The sequence below is a fragment of the Eucalyptus grandis genome, chromosome 9 (assembly GCF_016545825.1).
Source record: "Eucalyptus grandis isolate ANBG69807.140 chromosome 9, ASM1654582v1, whole genome shotgun sequence".
Classification (NCBI taxonomy): Eukaryota; Viridiplantae; Streptophyta; class Magnoliopsida; order Myrtales; family Myrtaceae; genus Eucalyptus; species Eucalyptus grandis.
In genome coordinates this window covers 35,047,638-35,068,697 of record NC_052620.1, presented here as the reverse complement: position 1 = coordinate 35,068,697, position 21,060 = coordinate 35,047,638, and the positions used below count along the sequence as shown (strand labels likewise).

The window sequence follows — 21,060 nt, the reverse complement described above, 5'->3', positions numbered from 1 at the left end:
AATATCAAATTAACGCAGCAGAATAAAATAATCTTCCATCTTGTGTAAACCTAGTATGAATCGATATAGTAGAGTAAAATAAATACTAAGCATGCGATGATTTTTTATGTGGAAAACTTCCTGATGAGATCAAAAACCACGAGACCGGAGTCCACCCGAAAACCTTTACTATCAACAAAATTGGGTAAACAATGTTTTTGTCTAGCAAATACTAGAGGTACATAACAATAAAGACCTCAAGAATATAATTCTTGGCAATACACATGAATTTCACAAGAGATCAAGGATAAATTTGACAAAAAACGCAGGTTTTGATCAATCCATGAAAAACCTGATATAAGGAGCTTCAAACGAAAATCAAACCGCGAGGATTCGAGAAGATTGCACTACGAACATGCTGACAAAATTTTAGCTCAATCAGATCACGAATCGACCTCCGATGCCAGCTTGATGTAAATCAGACTTTGCCCCAACCCCCAAATTTTCTGCTTTATCTTTTTCTTTTGTTACTAAGTCTTTTTGCGGCTACCATTTTAAATATAGTGAGAAATCATATTTCTTCATATGACTTATCATATGGGCTCAAGCCCTTTTTGGGCTTGCAATTTATTGGGTTTCCTCCACATAGAAGTAAACCTAGCTAACAGATTTGGCACTATTAGGATCGACGTCTACGCTAGCTTCCATCAAGAAGCCGAATGCCTGTACTTGCATCGCCTGAGGCGCTACTGCCATTTTGTTCTTCAGTAATGTTTGATGCCAATCAATCCATATGGAGAAAGGCTTACATATATACTGAATAGCATTCACTCATCAGATTTAGTTTGGTCTTTTCTTCGTTCACAACGGGAATGATTAACCCACTTTTCTTTCTTCCTTTCATTTTCTTTTCTTGTCTATGCAAACACGCCCCCCTCTTTAAAAGAGTCTAAATAAGTATTTATTACTTGTTTCATATCTATCTAAATCTGAATCACCCAAATAGTTCACGATTAAGGCCTTGTTTGGTAACCGACCAAATAGGCTGTGTTTGTTAAAAATTGTTTATGTTCCCCGGAGCAAAAATTTCTGTTTTTTTGAACAGAGAAACGCGTTTGTTTGCGTTTTGTTCCCGAAACACATCTGGAATAGAAACAAGAAAAAAAAAGTTGTTTATTGTTTCTGGAACACATTTTAGAAACACTTTCTTTTCTTCTCTATTTTTTCTTCTTCTTTTCTTATTCTTTTTCTTTGGCCGGTCGCCGGCCTCGGCCAGGGCCGGTGACCGATCGTCGAGGGCCGGCGACGCCTGTCGGGGCCGGCGAACTCGCCGGAGCGTCGCCGGCCCCGCGAGGCCGAGCTCGCCCGGTGGCCCTCGGCTTGCCGTGGTGGGCGAGGCCGCTGCCCTTGTCGGCCCGGTCGCCGGCCATGGCCGAGGCCGGCGATCGGCAAAAGAAGAAAAAAAAGAAAAAGGAAAAAATAAATAAGAAAATGAGAAAGAAAATATAAAAAATATTAAAAAATAAAAGAAATAAAAAATTATACAAATTTACCAAACGTGTTTCTGTTTATTTTTATTCTCGGAATAAGTTTACCAAACACATTTTTTTGTTCAAAAATTGTTCCTCGGAACATAAACACTTTTTCTATTTCTGTTTCCTAGAACAATTTTTAAACGAAATGTTACCAAACGCGTCCATAATGACTAGTTTTGTTCTTTTCTTCCTTGGTGCAAATTTATCCCCACGAATTGATTGAAAACAAAATTAAGAAGTAGAAAAAAAATTTAGATATTTTTTTTTTTTTTTGTGAACAACTCAAGAATCACGCTCAAATCAATTTCTTTTTGCTTTTCTTTCTTTTCTCTTCCTTTTCTTCTTCCTCTAGTCAGTCGTTGGACACATCAATGGCCAACGACCAGCCGATGAGTTCTACCGACCTTGCCATGGTTAGTTGAGGCTCCCTTGAGGCTGGTGAGATCGCTGGCTCTCATTTGGCCGCATTCGACTATAGAAAAAAGAATAGGAGGAAAAAAAAAATTCATAAAACTATTATTTTTTTTTAAAATGCTATGTAATAAAAATTTTTGATGTTTGTATCAAATGCAACTATGTTCTTTTTCTATTATAGGAATATAAATTTTGTACAATTACTAAATGCCTTTTAATGCTTAAAAACTCGTAGAGGGAATAGAATCAGCAAAATCTATTTCCGAGTAGAAATTGTTTCTAAGTAGAAATTGCTTTGGAGAATAGAATGATTATCAATTGCACCCTAAGTATGTTGGGGTCGCACAGGGTTCAAAATACCAATCCAATTTACCTATGCTTATGACAATACACTCATCTTGTCCAATTTGATCGTCTGCTTTGCTGGAGGAATATTGTACCAAGAGCCATGTCGTACGAGATCTTTTTATTCTTTATCTTAATTCAACGCATGTCTCCTTTAAAGTAAATAATAAAGCTTTAGATTCCAAAGCTGACGGTGGAGGAAGAGGATCACATGAGATAAGTATTAGATTTCTCATTGGAGTCATTCACTACAAGTTATTTTAAATCTCTCGTGAGAAGAATGATTATGCAGAGAAAAATTCAAATTCCATTGTTAGAAGGTCAAAATGAGACAATATGAGTGTTAAATCAACAAGGTCTCACATACAAAATGATTGGTTGACAAATGGAGCAAAGAGAAAATGGCTCAAGACTCTGAACCCATGTTAAGGGATAGTCGATGCAAAAGCTAAAATCATTGCGTGTGGAGAAGAAAAACATGTATATAATACGTATTGAAATTACATATTTAGGCTTATTTATTTGCAGAAAATGAAATATTTAGAAAATATTTTTTTGAAAATGATCGCCTATATCTCTTATAAATTGAATAAATTAAAAATTAAAAATATCATCCATGGAAATGTTTAAATATATATTAGGGTTAATACCCTGAAAAACCCCAAGCTGGTATACTTGTGACAAATTTACCCAAAATTATTTTTTGACAATGAAAAACCCCAAACGGGTAAACTTGTGACAAATTTACCCCGACTGACTATAAAAAACCCTAAACTGGTACATTTATAACAAATTTACCCAAAACTAATTTATTTGACTACAAAAAACCCTAAACTGGTAAATTTGTGACAAATATACCCTATGCTAAATTGAATTAATACCACAAAAAAATCATAAAAATTGTAAACTGTGACAAACGGAACGTAAAATCCTAAATTGGTATACCGCTTAACTGTCATGTGTCATTTAACTTAATAATTTGATAATAAAATTTAACAAAAACTAACATAGGGTAAATTTGTTACAAGTGTACCAGTTTGGGGTAAATTTGTCAAAAGTATATCAATTTGGGGTTTTTGATGGTCAAAAAAATAGTTTATGGTAAATTTGTCACAAGTATACCAGTTTGGGGTTTTTCAGTATTAACCCTATATATTATTGTTGATAATGAAAATATTTTTCATTAATTAATTATTTCAAGCTATGTAATCATTTTTAGGAAAATATTCTTTAAATTATTCATTTTTGACAAACAGATGGAGTTTTAATCGGTCATTGGTACTCTCATGAAATTTTCACTATAAGTAAGAGTAACTCTTTCACTGTGAAAGAATTGCTTTTGCTAAAATTGGTGTAGCTTATGAAGTCTTGTTAAATGTAATTTGATCCATCTATTAGAGAACTCAGTCATGAGATATGAAGTTTGGGTGGCGAAAATGAAAAATGATTTTTTCATGGTCGATGTACAACTCAAAATATTATGCTTCGCTGTCCAAATTACAACTCGAGGAAAAAAGAAAGATCCCAATTCTTTTAGGAAGAAAAAAAATGCACGAAATGTTCAGATTTGATGCCATCTGACTATGCAAATGGTGTCGAAGTGGCAATCAAGCCCGGCTTATTTTATTTTATTGAAAGAGGATTGTATTCATCGCTCAAAATAATACACAAAAAGTACATAAACTTCATGACAAATCAAATCGAAAAAGAGTAAAACCTAGAACATTGCACAAAAGAAGAAGCCAAATCCACAAAACAATAAAGATGAACAAAGTTTCAACGGGGTTAAATACACGCCTGATCCACAAGAATGGATCTATCAAGCCAAATAATCTATGGCCAATAATGGATCTCGTATTTTCATTAGTGATGAGCATATAGGAAATTCCTTTTCTAGTAATTACATCGTTACGAGTTGGCGGTGCATGTCTAGGTGTAGCTTCCTTTACATTATCGCATATGGAGACAACAAATACACGTTGAACGAACACATATTTAACATTTGAGATAGTAAATTTTCGTAGTTTAGTGAGACATTAGAGCTTCTACGATGATTATTGAAACTGGATGCAAATGACTTGTACATGGATAGAGCATCAAGGCATCGAGTCCTTGAAAGCATATGTTTCAAACTCCAAGATCTAGATCGGGAGAGAAGAAAAAAAATTAAGAAAAGAACCAAAAAAAAAAAAAAAACACAAACAAAATCAAAGGAGATGGAGGAGAGGGTAAGACTAGCTCAAACCCCCTGTCGCTGGATGTTGAAGAAGACAATAGAGAGAGAAGAGAGGGAAAGGCCTGGGGGTGGGGGAGGGAATAAAGGCAATTCAATTTGCAAAAGGTTTAACATCATGAACAATGCCAAATTGGTGCACATGTGATAAATTTTCCTCAAACTAATTTTTTGATTATCAAATATCCCAAATTGGTACATCTATGATAAATTCACCCTATGTTAATTTATGTTATATTTTACCATTAAATTGCTGAGTTAGAGAGCACGTAATAGTTGATGAGTATACTAATTTAGGATTTTACCCTTTATTTGTCACATATGTACCGATTTATGGTTTTTTTTAATGGTATTAAACCAGTTTAACGGAAACTAAGTAAAGGCAAAGTTATTACAAATGTATCGGTTTGGGGTTTTTGGTAGTTACAAAATTAGTTTGGGATAAATTTTTCATAAGTATGCCAGTTCGAGATTTTTTGGTGGTAAATAAATTAGTTTTTGGTAAATTTGTCATATGTGTATTAGTTTGGGATTTTTTGTGATATTAACCCATTTATAATTTTTTTTCAATTTTATTTTCATTGAAAATAGAGAAATAAAAACTTATGCTTTTAAATTTTATTGTTTTTTTTTTTTTTAACGTGTTTGATCAGTAGAAACAACTGCTTTCAATATATGAGAAACTATTATGAAAATGTTGATATTAGAAGCAACTTTTAGTATATCAAAAACATGTTCGCAGTGCAGTCTTTATCTGATAATTGGATTGGTCTTCTTAACAACCCTAAGGAACTGATACCATTAGTTTTACAGAAAATTGAAAATATAAGTTGCTTGCTTCTAATAAGATTCAAATTATTAATCGCCAAAAGAAGGAAGGAATTATTCCAAAAGTGTTATCTCACGTTAACTTATCATATACATGTAAAAGAAAGGATGAGAATAATATTTGGCCGCCTAGATATCATTTCTGATTTATTATTTATTTTTAAAGCTGAAATTTTCGCACATGGAAATTAAAAACGTGGCTCGGTGTCCTTAGGGCGAGCTTGCCTAGGCGCGCAAATTTGGGCCCGGCAATGCCATTATTCATAAATTTTTGGAAATCAAATTATACATGAAATAACAAAAAAATAGAGGGAAGGTTCAAGTATGCACTTGCTATTTTCCTTATAAGGTCGACCTAAATTTCGAAGTTTTGGCAGGTAGGGATAAAGATGACATCAATGCCATAATTATTGTAAGGATTTATTTTCGTGACAAAGTTTTTTTAAACGATCTTTTTTTTTGGGGTAAAAAAACATCGTTTAAGAGCCGCAATTTTTCAGCAATATTTAAGTGATTTCAGTGACGTAAAAACCTAACGTGGCTCATTGAGGTCACTTAAGTGGATATTTTAAAAATGATTTGACACCAAAATCGTTGTTCATAAAATTTCAGCACTATAGTGGCATTGATGACTTCCTATCTGCCATAGGAAAAAAAAAAATTAAACTGATCTTCAGATTATGAAATTTTTGGACTTTGAGGTTTTGAAAGGTTTTTAGTCGCATGTTATTAGCCTTGACTTGCAATGTTAAGGGTTTAATAAAGCCAATCTAGAGGTTGGTGCATCGGCTGTATGTCCCTCGCGGGACAGGTAGTGGACCACGGAAATGTTCGGCGATCATCATACACCTCGTGCCTAGGAGAAAATTGTTCCGCGAGTGTCGCCCACCGCATGCCAATATAGAGACGTGGATACAAGTTGCGATCATGGTGGTTATAAAGCACATTAGCAACCAGTGATGTAGTGCAAGATGCATCCTCGTGCGATGTTCTATGGTAGTGACGTCTTCACTCGAGGATTTAATATGAAGATTGACAATAATATGCTGTCTGGGGATCGAAGCAATAACCTCAATGCATTGGAATTGCTTCAACTTGGAGTTAGCATTTATCACCCTCTTTTTGGCCTTTTTTGTGTGTGTCTTTACTTGTTATTGTAGCAACCCAAACAGGTGATTTCGATATTCCACATGAAAAACGTTGGGCTGGTGGGGCGTGCTAGACAAAGTAAAATCACAATGATTAGGAGAAAAGTGATGCTTACTGAATTTGAAACCCTGATTTAGTTGTTACTTCCCTCTCGGGCAAATGCAGAGAATTGCTCGACAATTATACATTTAAAAGTGATGTCGTGAGTACCATGTTGAAAAGCGAACTGCTTTGGTGTTCCTTTAATGTTATGCAGGGTAAATAGGTGCTTCTGTATTTGATTCCTACATCAGTTATTGGTTATAAATGGTGGCCGTTCTGAAGGTGTTGCTGAGGTAAATTCAAGGCTAATGCTGTTTTGCACTGCTTGTCCTCTCCATTTATAATCCAAAGTTTGACAGCTCTTCGAAACGGAGCTCGATCGTTGTGCCTTCGGTGCCGACATCGAGTTCAACCATGGCATTTTCGCTGGTCCCCCAAAACGCTCGTGAACTGTGGAAGGAGTGGGAGCTGCGGGTGCTCGTGCTCCTCAGCTTGTTTCTCCAATTGACCCTCGCGACTCAGGGCAGTCGGAGGAAATCCATCTACAAGTACTGGATCCAAGTCGTGGTCTGGACGACGTACCTATCAGCCGACTCCATTGCGACCCTCACGCTCGGTGTCCTCTCAAATCGTCTGGCCAACATCAAGGAAACGAGGGGAATGATCGATCCGCAGAGCCAGATCACAGCATTCTGGGCACCGTTCCTTCTCCTTCACTTGGGCGGGCCCGACACGATCACCGCGTATGCCCTGGAGGACAATGAGCTATGGCTGAGGCAGTTGGCAAGACTTTGTGTCCAGGTAGGACTGGCTTGTTACATTTACTTCATGGCATTGTCCGGGACAACACTGTCGATATTAGCGGCTGGTATGATCCTGGTGGGGTTCGTCAAATATGCAGAGAGGACATTGTGTTTGTACTTGGCAAGCGAAGGTCGACTTCGAGATTCGATGCTTTCGCTTCCTGATTTTGGTCCCATATACCCCAGGATAATGGAACAGTACACTCTGAAGAAAGAGGAGGGTTACCGAGTCGGCATTGACGAGGTCACGGAAGTTCTGGCTCCGGAGGATCTCTCGGTGATCAGCCGTCAAGCCAGCAACAAAGAGAAAGACACGACTCTGGTTTTGCTCAAAGCCTATGAGTTGTTCAAGATCTTCAAGCTTCTCTTCGTGGGCCTTATTCTCAACTCTGGCGACCTGGAGGCCAGTAAGCGCATGTTCAAGAACCCTGATGCCATGGACTCGGTGACGGCTTTTGGGATTGTGGAGATCGAGCTTGGGTTCATGTACGATCTGCTCTACACCAAGGCACTGTTGATGAACCGTGCTTGGGGCATCATTCGTTGCGTTATTAATCTGCTGGTGCCGTTTGCCGTGTTGGTAATCTTCTCCTTACAGGATAGGAAGGATTACCCCAGAGTTGACATCTGTATCACCTTCTTGCTGATAAGTGTGGCTATACTTTTAGAGATTTACTCGGTTCTTCTAGCAATTTCTTCTGATTGGGTTGACCACTGGCAGCTTCAGAGACCCGAGGGATCCACGGTTGCATCTGCTGTGGCTTTTCTCCGGATCTGTCGGAACAAAAGATGGTCGAATTCTGTGGCCCAGTTCAGCCTCTTGGGATTATCTATCAGGAAAAGAAATAGGATCTTCAGCAAGTGTCCAAGGCTCGCAAAATTAGATGAGAAGCTGGAGAAGAACTTCTGCATCCATTACAAAGTGTTCAAGACCAACATGAAAGAATGGATCTTAGGTCACATGAAGGATACGGTGAAATATATGGAAGAGGATAGATCCAAGAGCGGGTTGACGAGTCTTAAGCTGGAAACCAGCGAAGTGCTGAAGCGGTCAAATCACGATCACCTGAACTGGAGTGTGAAAAATATGGAGTTCGACCAAAGCATCCTCGTCTGGCACATAGCCACAGAGCTCTGCCACTACAATGACCATGGCAGGAGGCAGGGCCAAAGGTCGGAAGACATCACCAACTTCAAGATGAGTAAGTTGGTCTCTCGGTACATGCTGTATCTTTTAGTACTCCATCCTTCCATGTTGCCAACAGGGATAGGGATGCTTCGATATGAAGATACTATGGTCGACGCTCAGAAGTTCTTTGAGGACAAGCTAGCGGTTTTGTCAAAGAAAGAAACCATCAACATCTCATCGGTTGTCAAGAAGTGGGCGCAGAAATTATTTAAGAAAGATAAACACGTCCACACCGGCGTCAAGAGCTGTGATAAGGCGCACAAGTCAACAGAGTCACGCAATCTATGCGAAGTCTGCCATCTTCTGTTCCATGTGGAGACTCAGCTGCCCTCCACGAAAATACGCGGTGGCCAAAGCAGGTCAGTGCTGTTTGACGCGTGCCGTCTCGCATCCCAGTTGAATAGAATCGAGTCGAATGACTTCGGCAGTAAATGGGGCTTGATCAGCAGGGTCTGGGCGAAGTTTCTGATATATGCAGCTTACCAAAGCAAAGGGTACGAGCACTCCGAGAGCCTGAGCAGAGGAGGAGAGCTTATCAGCCATGTCTGGCTTCTAATGGCGCATCTTGGTGTGGCGGATCCGGTACAAACTTCCGAAGCACAATGCATTACCAAACTGACCATGAACTAGAACTTTAGGTGGAATGCGTCTTTTGCTTAACCTACCGTTACTGAGTAATATGAATAAGTTTAGCTCATCATCTTGAGATGTTGAGGGTGTTATTTCAATTTTTGTTGTACTCGAGCAGTTGGGAAATAATGAAACATTTTATCAGTTATTATTCATTAGTTGTTATTCGTTTTTTTCTAAGAGATTTCAGCCCACATTGGGACGGAGAATTTGAGTCCCCCAAAGTGGTTAGTAACTTTCCGCACATCAGCAATTAGCCACTCCTGACAATTAACTTTTTATGTTGATCTGTAGCAACTCCCCAAACGTCAGTAATTTTCACCCCGGTTGGTACACTTGGGAAAGCTGAGTATGTATTTGATATGGGAGACCGAGACGGGTAATGTTTTACCCATCATAAATTGGTAGCCAACTTGTCTACGTCGTTAATAACATTTTATTTAGAAAAATCCAATTTGGGGCTGGTTTTTGCCCATTTATCACTTTTCTAGTTATGACTTTCTCTAAAAATAATTTAAGTTCCGAACAATTAATGAAAAACTCGCTGTATATGGTTCTATGTGACGATATCTGAATACTTAGGAAAGTTTTAAGTGTTTCGTAATATTTAAAAGTAAAAAAATGAGCGCTGCAAAATTCATGGAAAATAAAAAACCAACTCTTATTCCTTATAGTGGTTAGTAAATCTCACGTTCAAATTTGAAACGGTTTGATTTTCTTTGTTTTTTTCTTTTCAATCTCCACAATATTATGCAGCAAATCCTCCATCTACACTTATATTATTAAAGATAAGTCTTTCGAAACTGTCATTTCCTTGCTAATTCTTATTTTACGAAATTTTAATGCAACTCTCGTTTATAATCCAAGAGGAACCTGAAGACTCACTTGCTAGTTGTTCTCAATTAACTTTTTTACATGTTTTGAGAGTTGCCATAATGATTTCTTCAAGCGAAATATTATCCTTAACAGTACGGTTATTTGACTTCGGCCAAACCTGTATTCTAGTTTCAATTTTTTTTATTAATGTCATATTTATTTCACACCATGTTTTTGAAAACTAAAGCTCCATTTTTTTCATGAAAAATTTGATGTTTTTGCAAAATATTTTCCGGTGTTTGGTTGAAACTTGAAAATAAACTAGAAAATATTTTCTATCATTTAATATCTAATTTGATTATCTGAGGAAAATTACCAAATATTTCAAATTATTTTTCATTTGGGTTAATATCACAAAAAACCTCAAACTAGTTACTTGTGATAAATTTATCCCAAACTAATTTTTTTACCACAAAAAAATCCAAAATCGGTATACTTTTGATAAATTTACCCAAGCCGGTATAATTCTGATAAGTATACCCTCTGTTAGTTTTTGTTTAATTTTACTATCAAATTTTTGAGTTGGATGATACGTGACAATTAACTAGTGTACGAGTTTGTGATTTTATTCTCCGTTTATCATAATTGTGCTAGTTTCATGGTTTTATGTGATATTAATTCAATTTTACGAAGAATGTATTTATCACAAATGTGCAAATTTGGGGTTTTTGGGCCACAAGTGTATCGGTTTAGGTTTTTTTGTAGTCAAAAAATTAGTTTGGGGTAAATTTGTCACAAATATACTAGTTTGGGATTTTTTTGTAGTATTAACTCTTTTTTTTTAAATTGTTTTTCTTTTCTTTTCCTTCTCCCTTTTTTCCTACGATGTCGAGCTTGGCTAGATTCAATGAGTTGGGTGATGCTCAAGCCTTGCCTGAGGTCGCCAAAGCCTCACCAACCTTTAGCTATCTTGGGAGGCCTCGATCGCATCCTAGCTTGCCAGCCCATGGTGAGGCTTGAGGTTGTTTGGTGGCTAGTCGCCGATAAAAGTGCTAGTACGAACGCCTAGAGGGGGGTGAATAAGTGTAAAAATAGATTCTGCAAAATGCAGTGAAAACCTTTACTTTTAACCTGAGTCTAAATAACAATAGACTTTTGAAACTGAGTCTGAAGAGCAGTAGACTTTGAGCGAGATCAGACTTTAGCGGTTAAATAGAATTACGAACAAAATAAAGAAATTCAGGGAAGAGAATAAGAACACAAGGTTTATAATGGTTCGGCTTAATCCAATCCTACGTCCACCCTTCCACGCTAACAGCTTTCTTGCCTGGATTCCACTATGCAATCAACAAAAGATTACAACTTTGAGTGTAAACACTTAGTAGTAGATCACACTATCTCACTAAGTCACTCTTTTGGTATTTCTCTCACGATCATAGACGTTTAAGCTCACAAGAGACAAGTGTATGATCGAAGATCGCTCAGACTTTGGAATTATAAATTCTACGCTCCCTCTCTTACTTGTTCATTAGTCCTTTATCTCCTTAAATAATCCTCCACTTCTAAACTAGCCGTTGGACAGTATCTTGAGGATCGTTTTCCAATCACCCATTGGACAAATTTGTGTTCAGAAGATTTGGTAGCCGTTGAGTGACAAATGTAGAATCCTAAATTGATTCCGATCGTCCATACCAACAGAATCTTGGTTTCTATAAGTAAAGCGTTTTCGTATAGAAAGCACTTGTCTTCAATATCCAATTGTCAATCAATTAGATTGAGTCAATCAAATCAATCTTGATGTAGAATCCAAACTAGATCGCTAGCCGTTATATAATTGAGACTTGTGTTATGATCTGTCTCGTTCTGGATGTAAAGTCTGAAAGCAATAGACTTTACAATCTGAGTCTGAACATTTGCTTTTAAACAGATTTAGCTTTAAGGTCTGAACATAGTCTGAATAAGTTTAGCTTCAGCATAGAGTTTGTCTTCTGGTTCTTCATTCACGTTCAGTCTAGAATTTGTTAGAGTGAGCAGACTTTTGATGTAGAACAGACTTTGATACTAAAGTTTGGTAGTCTTCAGATTTTGACACAAAAGTCTGGAAATCTTCAGAATAGACTTTGGATATGTGTTACGTTCAGTCTTTTGGCAGTCTTCAGACATTGACAATATCCTTTACATGTTCTATCATTTGCATAGTCTGTTACTCAACCATTAAACACGTTAGTATCATTTGATTTATTTTGTCATATTCAAAACAACATAAGGGATTTCCCTAATAGCCGACCCACACTGTGGCCAACAACTAACCGAAGAAGAAGGAAAGAAAAGAAAGGAAATTTTTAAATAAAAAAGAGATTAATTAACTCGAATTTTTTTTTTTTAATTTTTAAAAAAAGAAAGGAAAATGTGTTTGGTAAAAGAAAGATGATGAAAATGTTTTCCGCTTTCTGATAAATGGAAAATATTTTCACCACTGTTGAAAGAGTTTTTCATTGACCAGCTTATTTTTTGTAAACCAGATGCCGAAAAATCTAGAAGACGTTTTCCTGGAAGTTGTTTTTCTATAAAACGAATGTATCCTAAATGATAGTGTTGATATCCATGCAAAATCACAACCTTTTTTTTTCTACCCTTTGATAACATATAGACCATTCCCAAAAACATATTTGATTTCTTGAACCCTATGAGTTTAGTCTTTCCTATCCATTTTTTCGCATTGGAATTACCGAGATTCTGAGCTAATGCAATATCATAACTAATTCTTTTAGTCTTTGATCCCTTGACTAGACATTACTTCTTTGGTTTGACAACTATATAAAAGTTCCACGGAAATGAACTTCGCTTTCAATTTAATTAGACTTCAGTACTTGACTTAACCGACCAAAAAAAGAAAAAAAAAATACTTGACTTACAACAACAAAAGTTCAGCAGATAAGAAATCACTTATTTTAACGATTAACATGAAATATTTTCTTGTATATCGTAATATTTGGGTTTATTGATGAGGTCAAATGAAATGGCTGATAATAATAAACAAAGACCACTTTATTTAAACCAAAGAGAGATTGAGAGACAAAATAGGGAGAAGGAAAAAAGAGAGTAACCACAAACAGAGGGGAATATAAGAAGAAGAGAAAAGAAAAAAAATAAAGATTATATGCCGTGGAGACCTTGTAAAGCTAGATTAACTTTGTATTGCAATGTCTGGGTAAGGGTTTAAATCTTTTGTTCATCTAATCGGGATAGTTTTTTTAAATTAGTGCATTAATTAGAAGTCATGTGAGATTTGAACCAAAATGTCTAATTTAGGAGTTGCAAAGATACAAGGGTTACATGGAAATGGTAAATTAAGGCATTGTGGAGTTGTGGGGTTCAACGAAAATTGATTTGGAGTACTGATTTAGTTTGAGTGAAATGTAAAGTTTCTTGCTCTAACTTTGTGTGTTGTGGTTAATTTTGAATAATCGCTTTGAGCAAGCATTTTGTTAGCACGTGAGAGTCATTTTGTTAGCGATTAAACTTAGTTTAGTCAATTTGAAGTTGAAATAGTGTTTTACTCGATTTCGACGTTATTTCTCACTTATTTGATGGGATTTCGAGTTCGTCGATTTGAGTGAGTTTTGTTATTTGGTTTTAAACTTTTCAAGTGAATGATGTTACCTCTTCTTCGAGTTTGTGAACTTATAGTTTGAAAGTGACATAGATAATATAAGTTACGAAATGGCATTTTTACTGCATAAAATTTAGATTGAAATTTACTACTTATTGATTATTTATGAATGTTTTAAAAACGTGTTATGAAAGGTAGTTTGAAAGTTTATATATATATCTATTGCATTATGAATTGGTTTATGAAATGAATTTTGGAATTATTTGAGCAATATTTTTTTTTTTTGGGAAATGAGCTATGTTGTAAAAGGTTAATAGATTTCTTTGTGAAATATATTATGGTTCATAAGATTGATTTTGGATTTGATTTCTAATACTATAGGATGATTGTTTGATTCTCAATATTTTTGTGAATCTGAGCTGAAGTTTTTAGGTATGCATATGGTTTTAAGATATTCTTTTGGGTCAAACCACTAGCAGATAATAAATATAGATATTGTATAATATAATGTCATAAACCCAGCTCATTAAAAAGACCTAAGCCTAGCTCATTAATCTACTCACAAATTTCTTTCAACGCAAGGGTTGAAGAAACCAAGCCATCAGCGGCAAAAAAACAAGGAAAAGAGGGAAAGAAGGAAGGAGAAATAAGTTTTTGAATTTTGATATTGCTTTTTGATTATTGATAAGAACATGAGCTCGTTGATTTGACTAACCTTCGTATTTTAGTTTTCAACTTTCTTAGGTGAGTAGTACAATCTCTTTTATGAATTTACAAACTCATATCTTGAAAGTGATGGAGATTTAATTTAGTATGAGTTATGAAAGAACACAATTTTTTGCATAAATTGAAGCAAATTTTTACTACTTTTCATTCGGTTGGAAAGGCATTGGAAGGCCTTATTTGAAGTAGTTTAGAGTAATCATTTGTAAACTTCATGATTAACATGCTTTGTGAAAGTAATTGTCAAAAGCTATTTGTATTGATTTATGAAATGCATTCTATTTGGTTGATGAAATTGAGAAAGATTATATGATGCAATAAAATCGGTTTATGAGATGTTGATTTTGTCATGAGTTATTGGAGATTAAGGTTGATTGATTGTGCTTATGTCACTATAATTAGGACTCATTGAGGGGGTTGAGTATATATACTATAATCAAGACATCCTTTTAAGCTGAACTATCTGCTGATATAGGTGGAGACCTAGCCAAAGAGAGTGAACTTGATCATCTTTGTTACGAGCCTCGAGTGTGATCATAATTAGATATTGAGCATTAAATTAGCCGATGGAATGGACTATTGACATTTGACTTGGTTGAGATTGATTAAACCATTGATGGTTGATTTGTTATTGTGAATTTATATTCTTATATGTAAAGTTTTGTTGGAGAGATTTCATCAACTCTTAATATTTTACGTATAATTTATACTAGGTTGAAAATGATGGTATCATTTTTATTAAGGTGTATCATAAATGTTTAATGTACTTAGAAGAAATAAACTACTCACTAAGTTGTAATTGTTCATTCCATTCGTCTTACTTGCTTTTCAAGTTTTTTAGTGAGTTGAAAGTACGATGAGAGCTTTATTGTTATCATGAGGACTTTTTAGTAATTGGGATTTTTGGGTTTGAGTTGTATATTGCTATGATGAATTTATGAGTTAGTCGTTGGAGATGTATGCATTTTTTTTTTTTTTTGGATTATAGTAACTTTGATATTTTAAGTAAATGACTTTCATCAAATATATATGAATGTATATATTTTAATATTGGGTCGAGTTATTGTTATGTTTAAGGTTGCGTCTTTTTCGTGAAAGGACGACCGTGTCACTGCCCCTATTATTGTAGAGTTGGAAGTGGGACACCTTGCCATTGAGGGAATCTTGGTCGTCTTATCACTAGGTATTATGTTATAACCTTAGTTGGATATTGAGCAATATATTAGTTAATACAATGTATCATTAATGTGTGATTTGATAGATATTGATCAATAATTTTTTTTTTTTATTTGTGTAAACTTTGTTGAAATCAAATAACATATATTTGATTTGATATGTATGTTATATCGCCGAGACCTTTTGATAGATGGAATTTTGCATATAAGTTTTAGTTGGTTGTTTATTTCAGAGTTGAATTTGATTGAAATGAATTTGCTAGCATAGTTGTTAGAAAAGTACATATATATATTATGGATTATAGAAACTTTGATGTGGTGATCAATATGTCAGTTTATCAATATATATATATTAATAATATGTTGGTTATGTTTGAAATTAGATATTTCAAGTAAAAGGACCATCGTGTTATTTATCCATTCTTGATGGATTCAAGATGTGACATGTATGATATTTATAAATAATGAGTAATAATTTATTTTATGATTATTTCATGCCTCTCCAAATAACGAAGGTAATTCAATAAAGCATGTCTTAGAATCGGAGGGTAACTGAAAAATGCCTTATGAACACATTTCCATGTTTTGCCATGCCCTAATTTATATTATTTACACATGTAACTAAACTTGAATATACTACTGAGTTGAAATTCGTATATAATTTGTCCAATATCTCTAATATGATTGCTAATCTCAAAAAATAATTTAAAAGGAAACTAGTGAATATGTATTCAAAGGTTTGACACATCTAGCATACATAAGACTAACAAATCTTCTATCTAAATAAACTCATAAGTAAAGAAATTTTCAAATCATTGCAGCCTCTTCAAGATATAACTAACCATTGGTGAATCTCAGTTCACTATTCATTCTCATTATTTCCACTAAGTCTGAAAAACATTATATGAAAGGAAATGAGCATGCTTGCTTTTGTTGTGTAGCAAGTGATTTTCTACCTCTATTACTGATTAGACATATAGGCATCACTAAAAGTCCAAGAGTACTTTAACAAAGTAAGTTACTCAAAATAATTTTTGGGTATTATCTGTTGGAAAAAGTATTAGAATACATAAAATAATAATAATTATTGGAAATACATTACAAAAGATCAGTAAATAAAATGAAATGCCCGAGGCGTGCAAACACCGTCCTTAAGGATAATTTCGCCCCTCGAAGTACGAAACTCAGTGCGTAAGGCTTCGGCGGCTATCCTTCCAAGATACAACAGACATTCTTCTATACTTTGCACTGAATATTAGAAGGAAACATAACAACTTTTGTATATAACCCAGCAAAAAGAAAAAGGAAAGATGTGAGAACATATTGTATCTACTAAGATTGTGGTTTGAAATTTAACTTATATTTAAACAAGGAAAAGAGAGGGCCGTTAGGAGATCATCATAAATCAATTGGTAATTAAAAAGATGGTTGTTATAAAATAATGAAGAGTTTATGAAGTAATAAATCAAAAGTTATAAAGCCATTAGACGACCGTTATACAACCATTAGAAAGCCGTTATATGACCGTTGAAAAAATCGTTAAAAAGATAATGACTTTCATGACAATAATAATTTCTAATAAATATTTAAAAACTACTGAAATATCAAACAATTCCCCACATATTTCATAAAGTTTTGACAAGAAAATAAAATAATGCTTGGTTATTGGAGAGTAATGCATCGGAATTGGTGCTTGTTAGGCTATGAACCAACCCTAGAAAAATGAAATATAATTTATGAAATCATTGGTGAAGTTTGAAACTTCTATGAACCAAGAATTTTTTTTTTTGTGAATTATAATTTTCACCAATCACATTACACTCCCACAAACTTTTTTTTTCAACGCAGTTTTACACTAACAGGCCATGCGTGTGCTTGGTTAGGCTATGAACCAACCCTAGAAAGAATAAAATATAATTCATGAAATCATTGGTGAAGTTTGAAACTTCTATGAACCAAGATTTTTTTTTTTTTTTTTTTTTTTTTGTGAATTATAATTTTCACTAATCACATTACACTCCCACAAACTTTGTTTTTCAACGTGGTTTTGCGCTAACAGGCCATGCGTGTGCTTGGTTTATTCATAAGTGTTTTAAAGATTTTTGCCAAAAATTCTCATAGGAGCGGTCTCACTCCACAAGTGTATTTTGCAGTTTAATACACCACTAATAATGGCTATGGAATTTCATTAAGAGCTTAGCTCAACCTCTTTTTCCTTGCAATTTTGCACTATTTTCACCTTAGGATGGATAATAATTTTTAATAGTGCACTAGATCAACAAATGACTTGTTATTACCCATATGAACCTAATTCATGAGATCGCCAATCACATAGGTTGGGTTACTATCATTGTTGATTTTCTTCAATTGCTTGTCCATTCCCCTCGATGTATAGTCAAAGGATTGGCCAAAATCCATTTCTGACTTCATATAATTAATGGACATAATTCCATCATTAAGCAGCTAGTTTACCACATCATCCCTCAATCGGATGTATCAATATTTACCATAGCTATGCATGGCTATTGCCTCTTGGCAATCATGATGTATAAACACAAAATGTGTCATTTTCTTAAAGGAATATTTGCTAAGAGTTTCTCAATTACTCAACCTCATTTTCATATATGAGTTTGAGAAGAATTCTTTTTTTTTTTCAAGAACTTGAATAGTTATCAATTTAATAAAGAATAGTAAATAATTTCTTCTCCTTCACCCATTGGAACTTAGGAGGATAAAGCATTTTGTTTACACATATATGCCTGGTAGCACTTGTGTCTACCACCAATTCCTTTCCATTTGCTAAAATATTGGCTTGAAAAATGATTACAATAATTTCATCATCAGATCATCTGTTTCAACCAAGTCAAATTTTGGTTATCAGGATTGTCATTTCCACCACATTTTTTTTGGTCTAATTTCAAAGTGACATCATTTCCACCAAGGGTAAACACATAATTTATAGTGGATTTTGTCTCATCTGAATTCGAGATTCAGTTAACATCACTGTATCTTTTTAATACAACAGAAAATCCACATGTATGATGCCACAATTTATGGTTTCCCTTAGATTTATCATTATTTCTGTCAATAGTATATGTTGCTCCAAAAATGTTAACCAAAACTCAGAGGTTAGCATAAATCCAAAATGAATTAATAATTTCACAAAATAACTATAAGACTTCCTCTGAGTGTTATATATGAATCACCAAAAATGTCTCAACAATGCATACTCAATACAAAACATGTAATCAATTTAATTATGCAATAAAATAATATTTAATAATTTTGTCAAAAGTTATGCGTGAAAAATTCGATCATTGCAAAAGAGACATTATAATCTTTAACCCATAAATTTGTGGCTATTCTAAAATATAAATCTCTTTGGTTGTTTCAAACATAAGTGTGAATCTAATAAATTCAGGAATAGAATCACAACAATTTTGACAAGAAAAATGTTTGGACTAAAACTTTAGTAGTCATAAATATAATGCCAACAATGTTTTACACATATAAAACTCAAAGTAGACTTTAACTCTTTAAGCAACATTTAAATGACTGAAATGTGAAATATAAAAAATATCACAAAAGGCGGGATGCAAAAAGCATACTCACTAAATTGTCGATTACGCTAATTTAGCCAGAAAAGTAATTAATGGCAAATATTGGAATGTATCATTAGTCAATTGAATAGTTGTTGCCCAATATTCTCTCAGCTTATGCTTGCTAAATTGGGCATCCATTCCCTTCTCTTTCTATCAAGCATAATTCCACGTTGTCAAGAAGGCAAGAATCTGCCACCATTCTAATGCAAGAGAAGTTCTATATGCGCACGACAAGAGATTTATCATATCTTCATGTATTTATCAAACATACACATTGTCACGCAGCAAATACCAACACATGTATGAGCATATACATAGATAGAGACCCACGTTGCACTCCCAAGCAAACATAAATAAAGATATGCTACCAAATACCAACACAAACTTGTGTCTACACTTACTTGAGCATATTGGCGTGGACATCACCAACCGACTAATAATTGTATGCACTCTAGCATGACGGGACAACACTGTGAGGAATACTGAAGAATTTTGTTCCAAAGTCAAATGACACCTATTTTCAAAATCTATAAACACAATAATATAAGATAAAAAAATAGAGTAATTTTAGTGGTAAAACACAGAAATCCCACATGGCAACATCCATTGTTTCGCTAAAAACAATTATATATAACTTGGTCTAACATGGGCGGGCTTGATAAGATTCTGTAGAGATGGAGCCAAAGATAAATTAAATAACAGATAAAAACAGTTATAAATTGGCTTCATGAATGTACATTAAACAAATTTTAGCAGGAGAATAGGAAGAATTAAGGACAAATGGAAACTATTTTGAGTAATAGAGGAGCGCCCCAATTTTCAATCCTAAATGGATGATTATTAAAATAATCACGAACTTGAGAGAGAAAACACCTACACACGTCCTACTTTCTATTGGAAAAACAAGTATAGGTATTGAAGCCCCAAAATAAAAATAAATATATATATAAAAGAAATATTAGCTTGATTTCTTTCCATTTCTTTTTATGGTTTTCCTTTTCTATTTCTTTTTAAGTAGCCATACGGAATCACTATGCCATTTTTAATGATTTTCTACATAGGTAATTTTGAAAATCTGTAAGCATCTTTTGTAAAAGTATAAGAGCACACATTCATGGAATATGTCTAACAAGATCAAATCAAATCTAAGAGAACAAACAAGCTCGTGATGCCAAATTTCAAATATTAGAATGAAAGGATCTCAAGTTACGTGATGATGATTCCTCAAAATGTGGAAATAGTGTGCCAAAATGACAATTACGCCCTTCAATCATTAATTTAGAGTTTCCAAAAAACGACTTTACTTGAAACTCAATAATCTTACCAAAACGATCAAAAGCTATTTTGTGTTAATGCTTGATACTGTCCCATGACAAACCACCCAAGAATATCTGATACTTGTCCTTCACCATCTCCAAATCCTTGTTCAATTCCATGGTCGGTGGAAGCACTAGCAGTTCCAATTTTGAAAGTTATAAGGCAATTATCATTAAGATTGTTGGAAAAAGTATTAAAATACATAAAATAATAATAATTGTTGGAAATACATTACAAAAGATTAATAAATAAAATGAAATGCCTGAGGTATGCAAACACCGTCCTTAAGGATAATTCCACCCCTCGGAGTACGAAACTTGGTGCGTAAGGCTTCGGCGACCATCCTCCCTGAGATAGCTAGTATAAGCACCTAGAGGGGGGGTGAATAGGTGCACAAACAATTTCTCGAGATACGGAAGCGATTCTAGGCAAACGATAGGAAAGAAAATACGATCAAAGCGAAGTAAAGGATAGGGAAAAGAAAAATGAACACAAGATTTATAGTGGTTCGGCTTATTCTAAGCCTACGTCCACTCTTCCACACTGACAGCCCACCGGCTGGATTTCACTATGAACAAAAGAGAAGTTACAGCACAGCTTTTCCTTGATTCCACAGTGTAGATGTTCTCCTACACTTCCTCAAGGTTTCTCACGAATATAGACTCTC

At 34.6% G+C, this 21,060-nt stretch overlaps 1 protein-coding gene across 1 annotated transcript; it reads left to right on the top strand.

Annotated features, from left to right (window-relative positions):
• The first annotated feature begins 6,939 nt into the window (after positions 1-6,939).
• LOC120288524 lies at positions 6,940-9,147 on the top strand. The gene has a single exon (XM_039302567.1). It carries the CDS (start codon positions 6,940-6,942, stop codon positions 9,145-9,147), a length of 2,208 nt encoding a protein of 735 aa, XP_039158501.1.
• Positions 9,148-21,060: the final 11,913 nt, after the last annotated feature.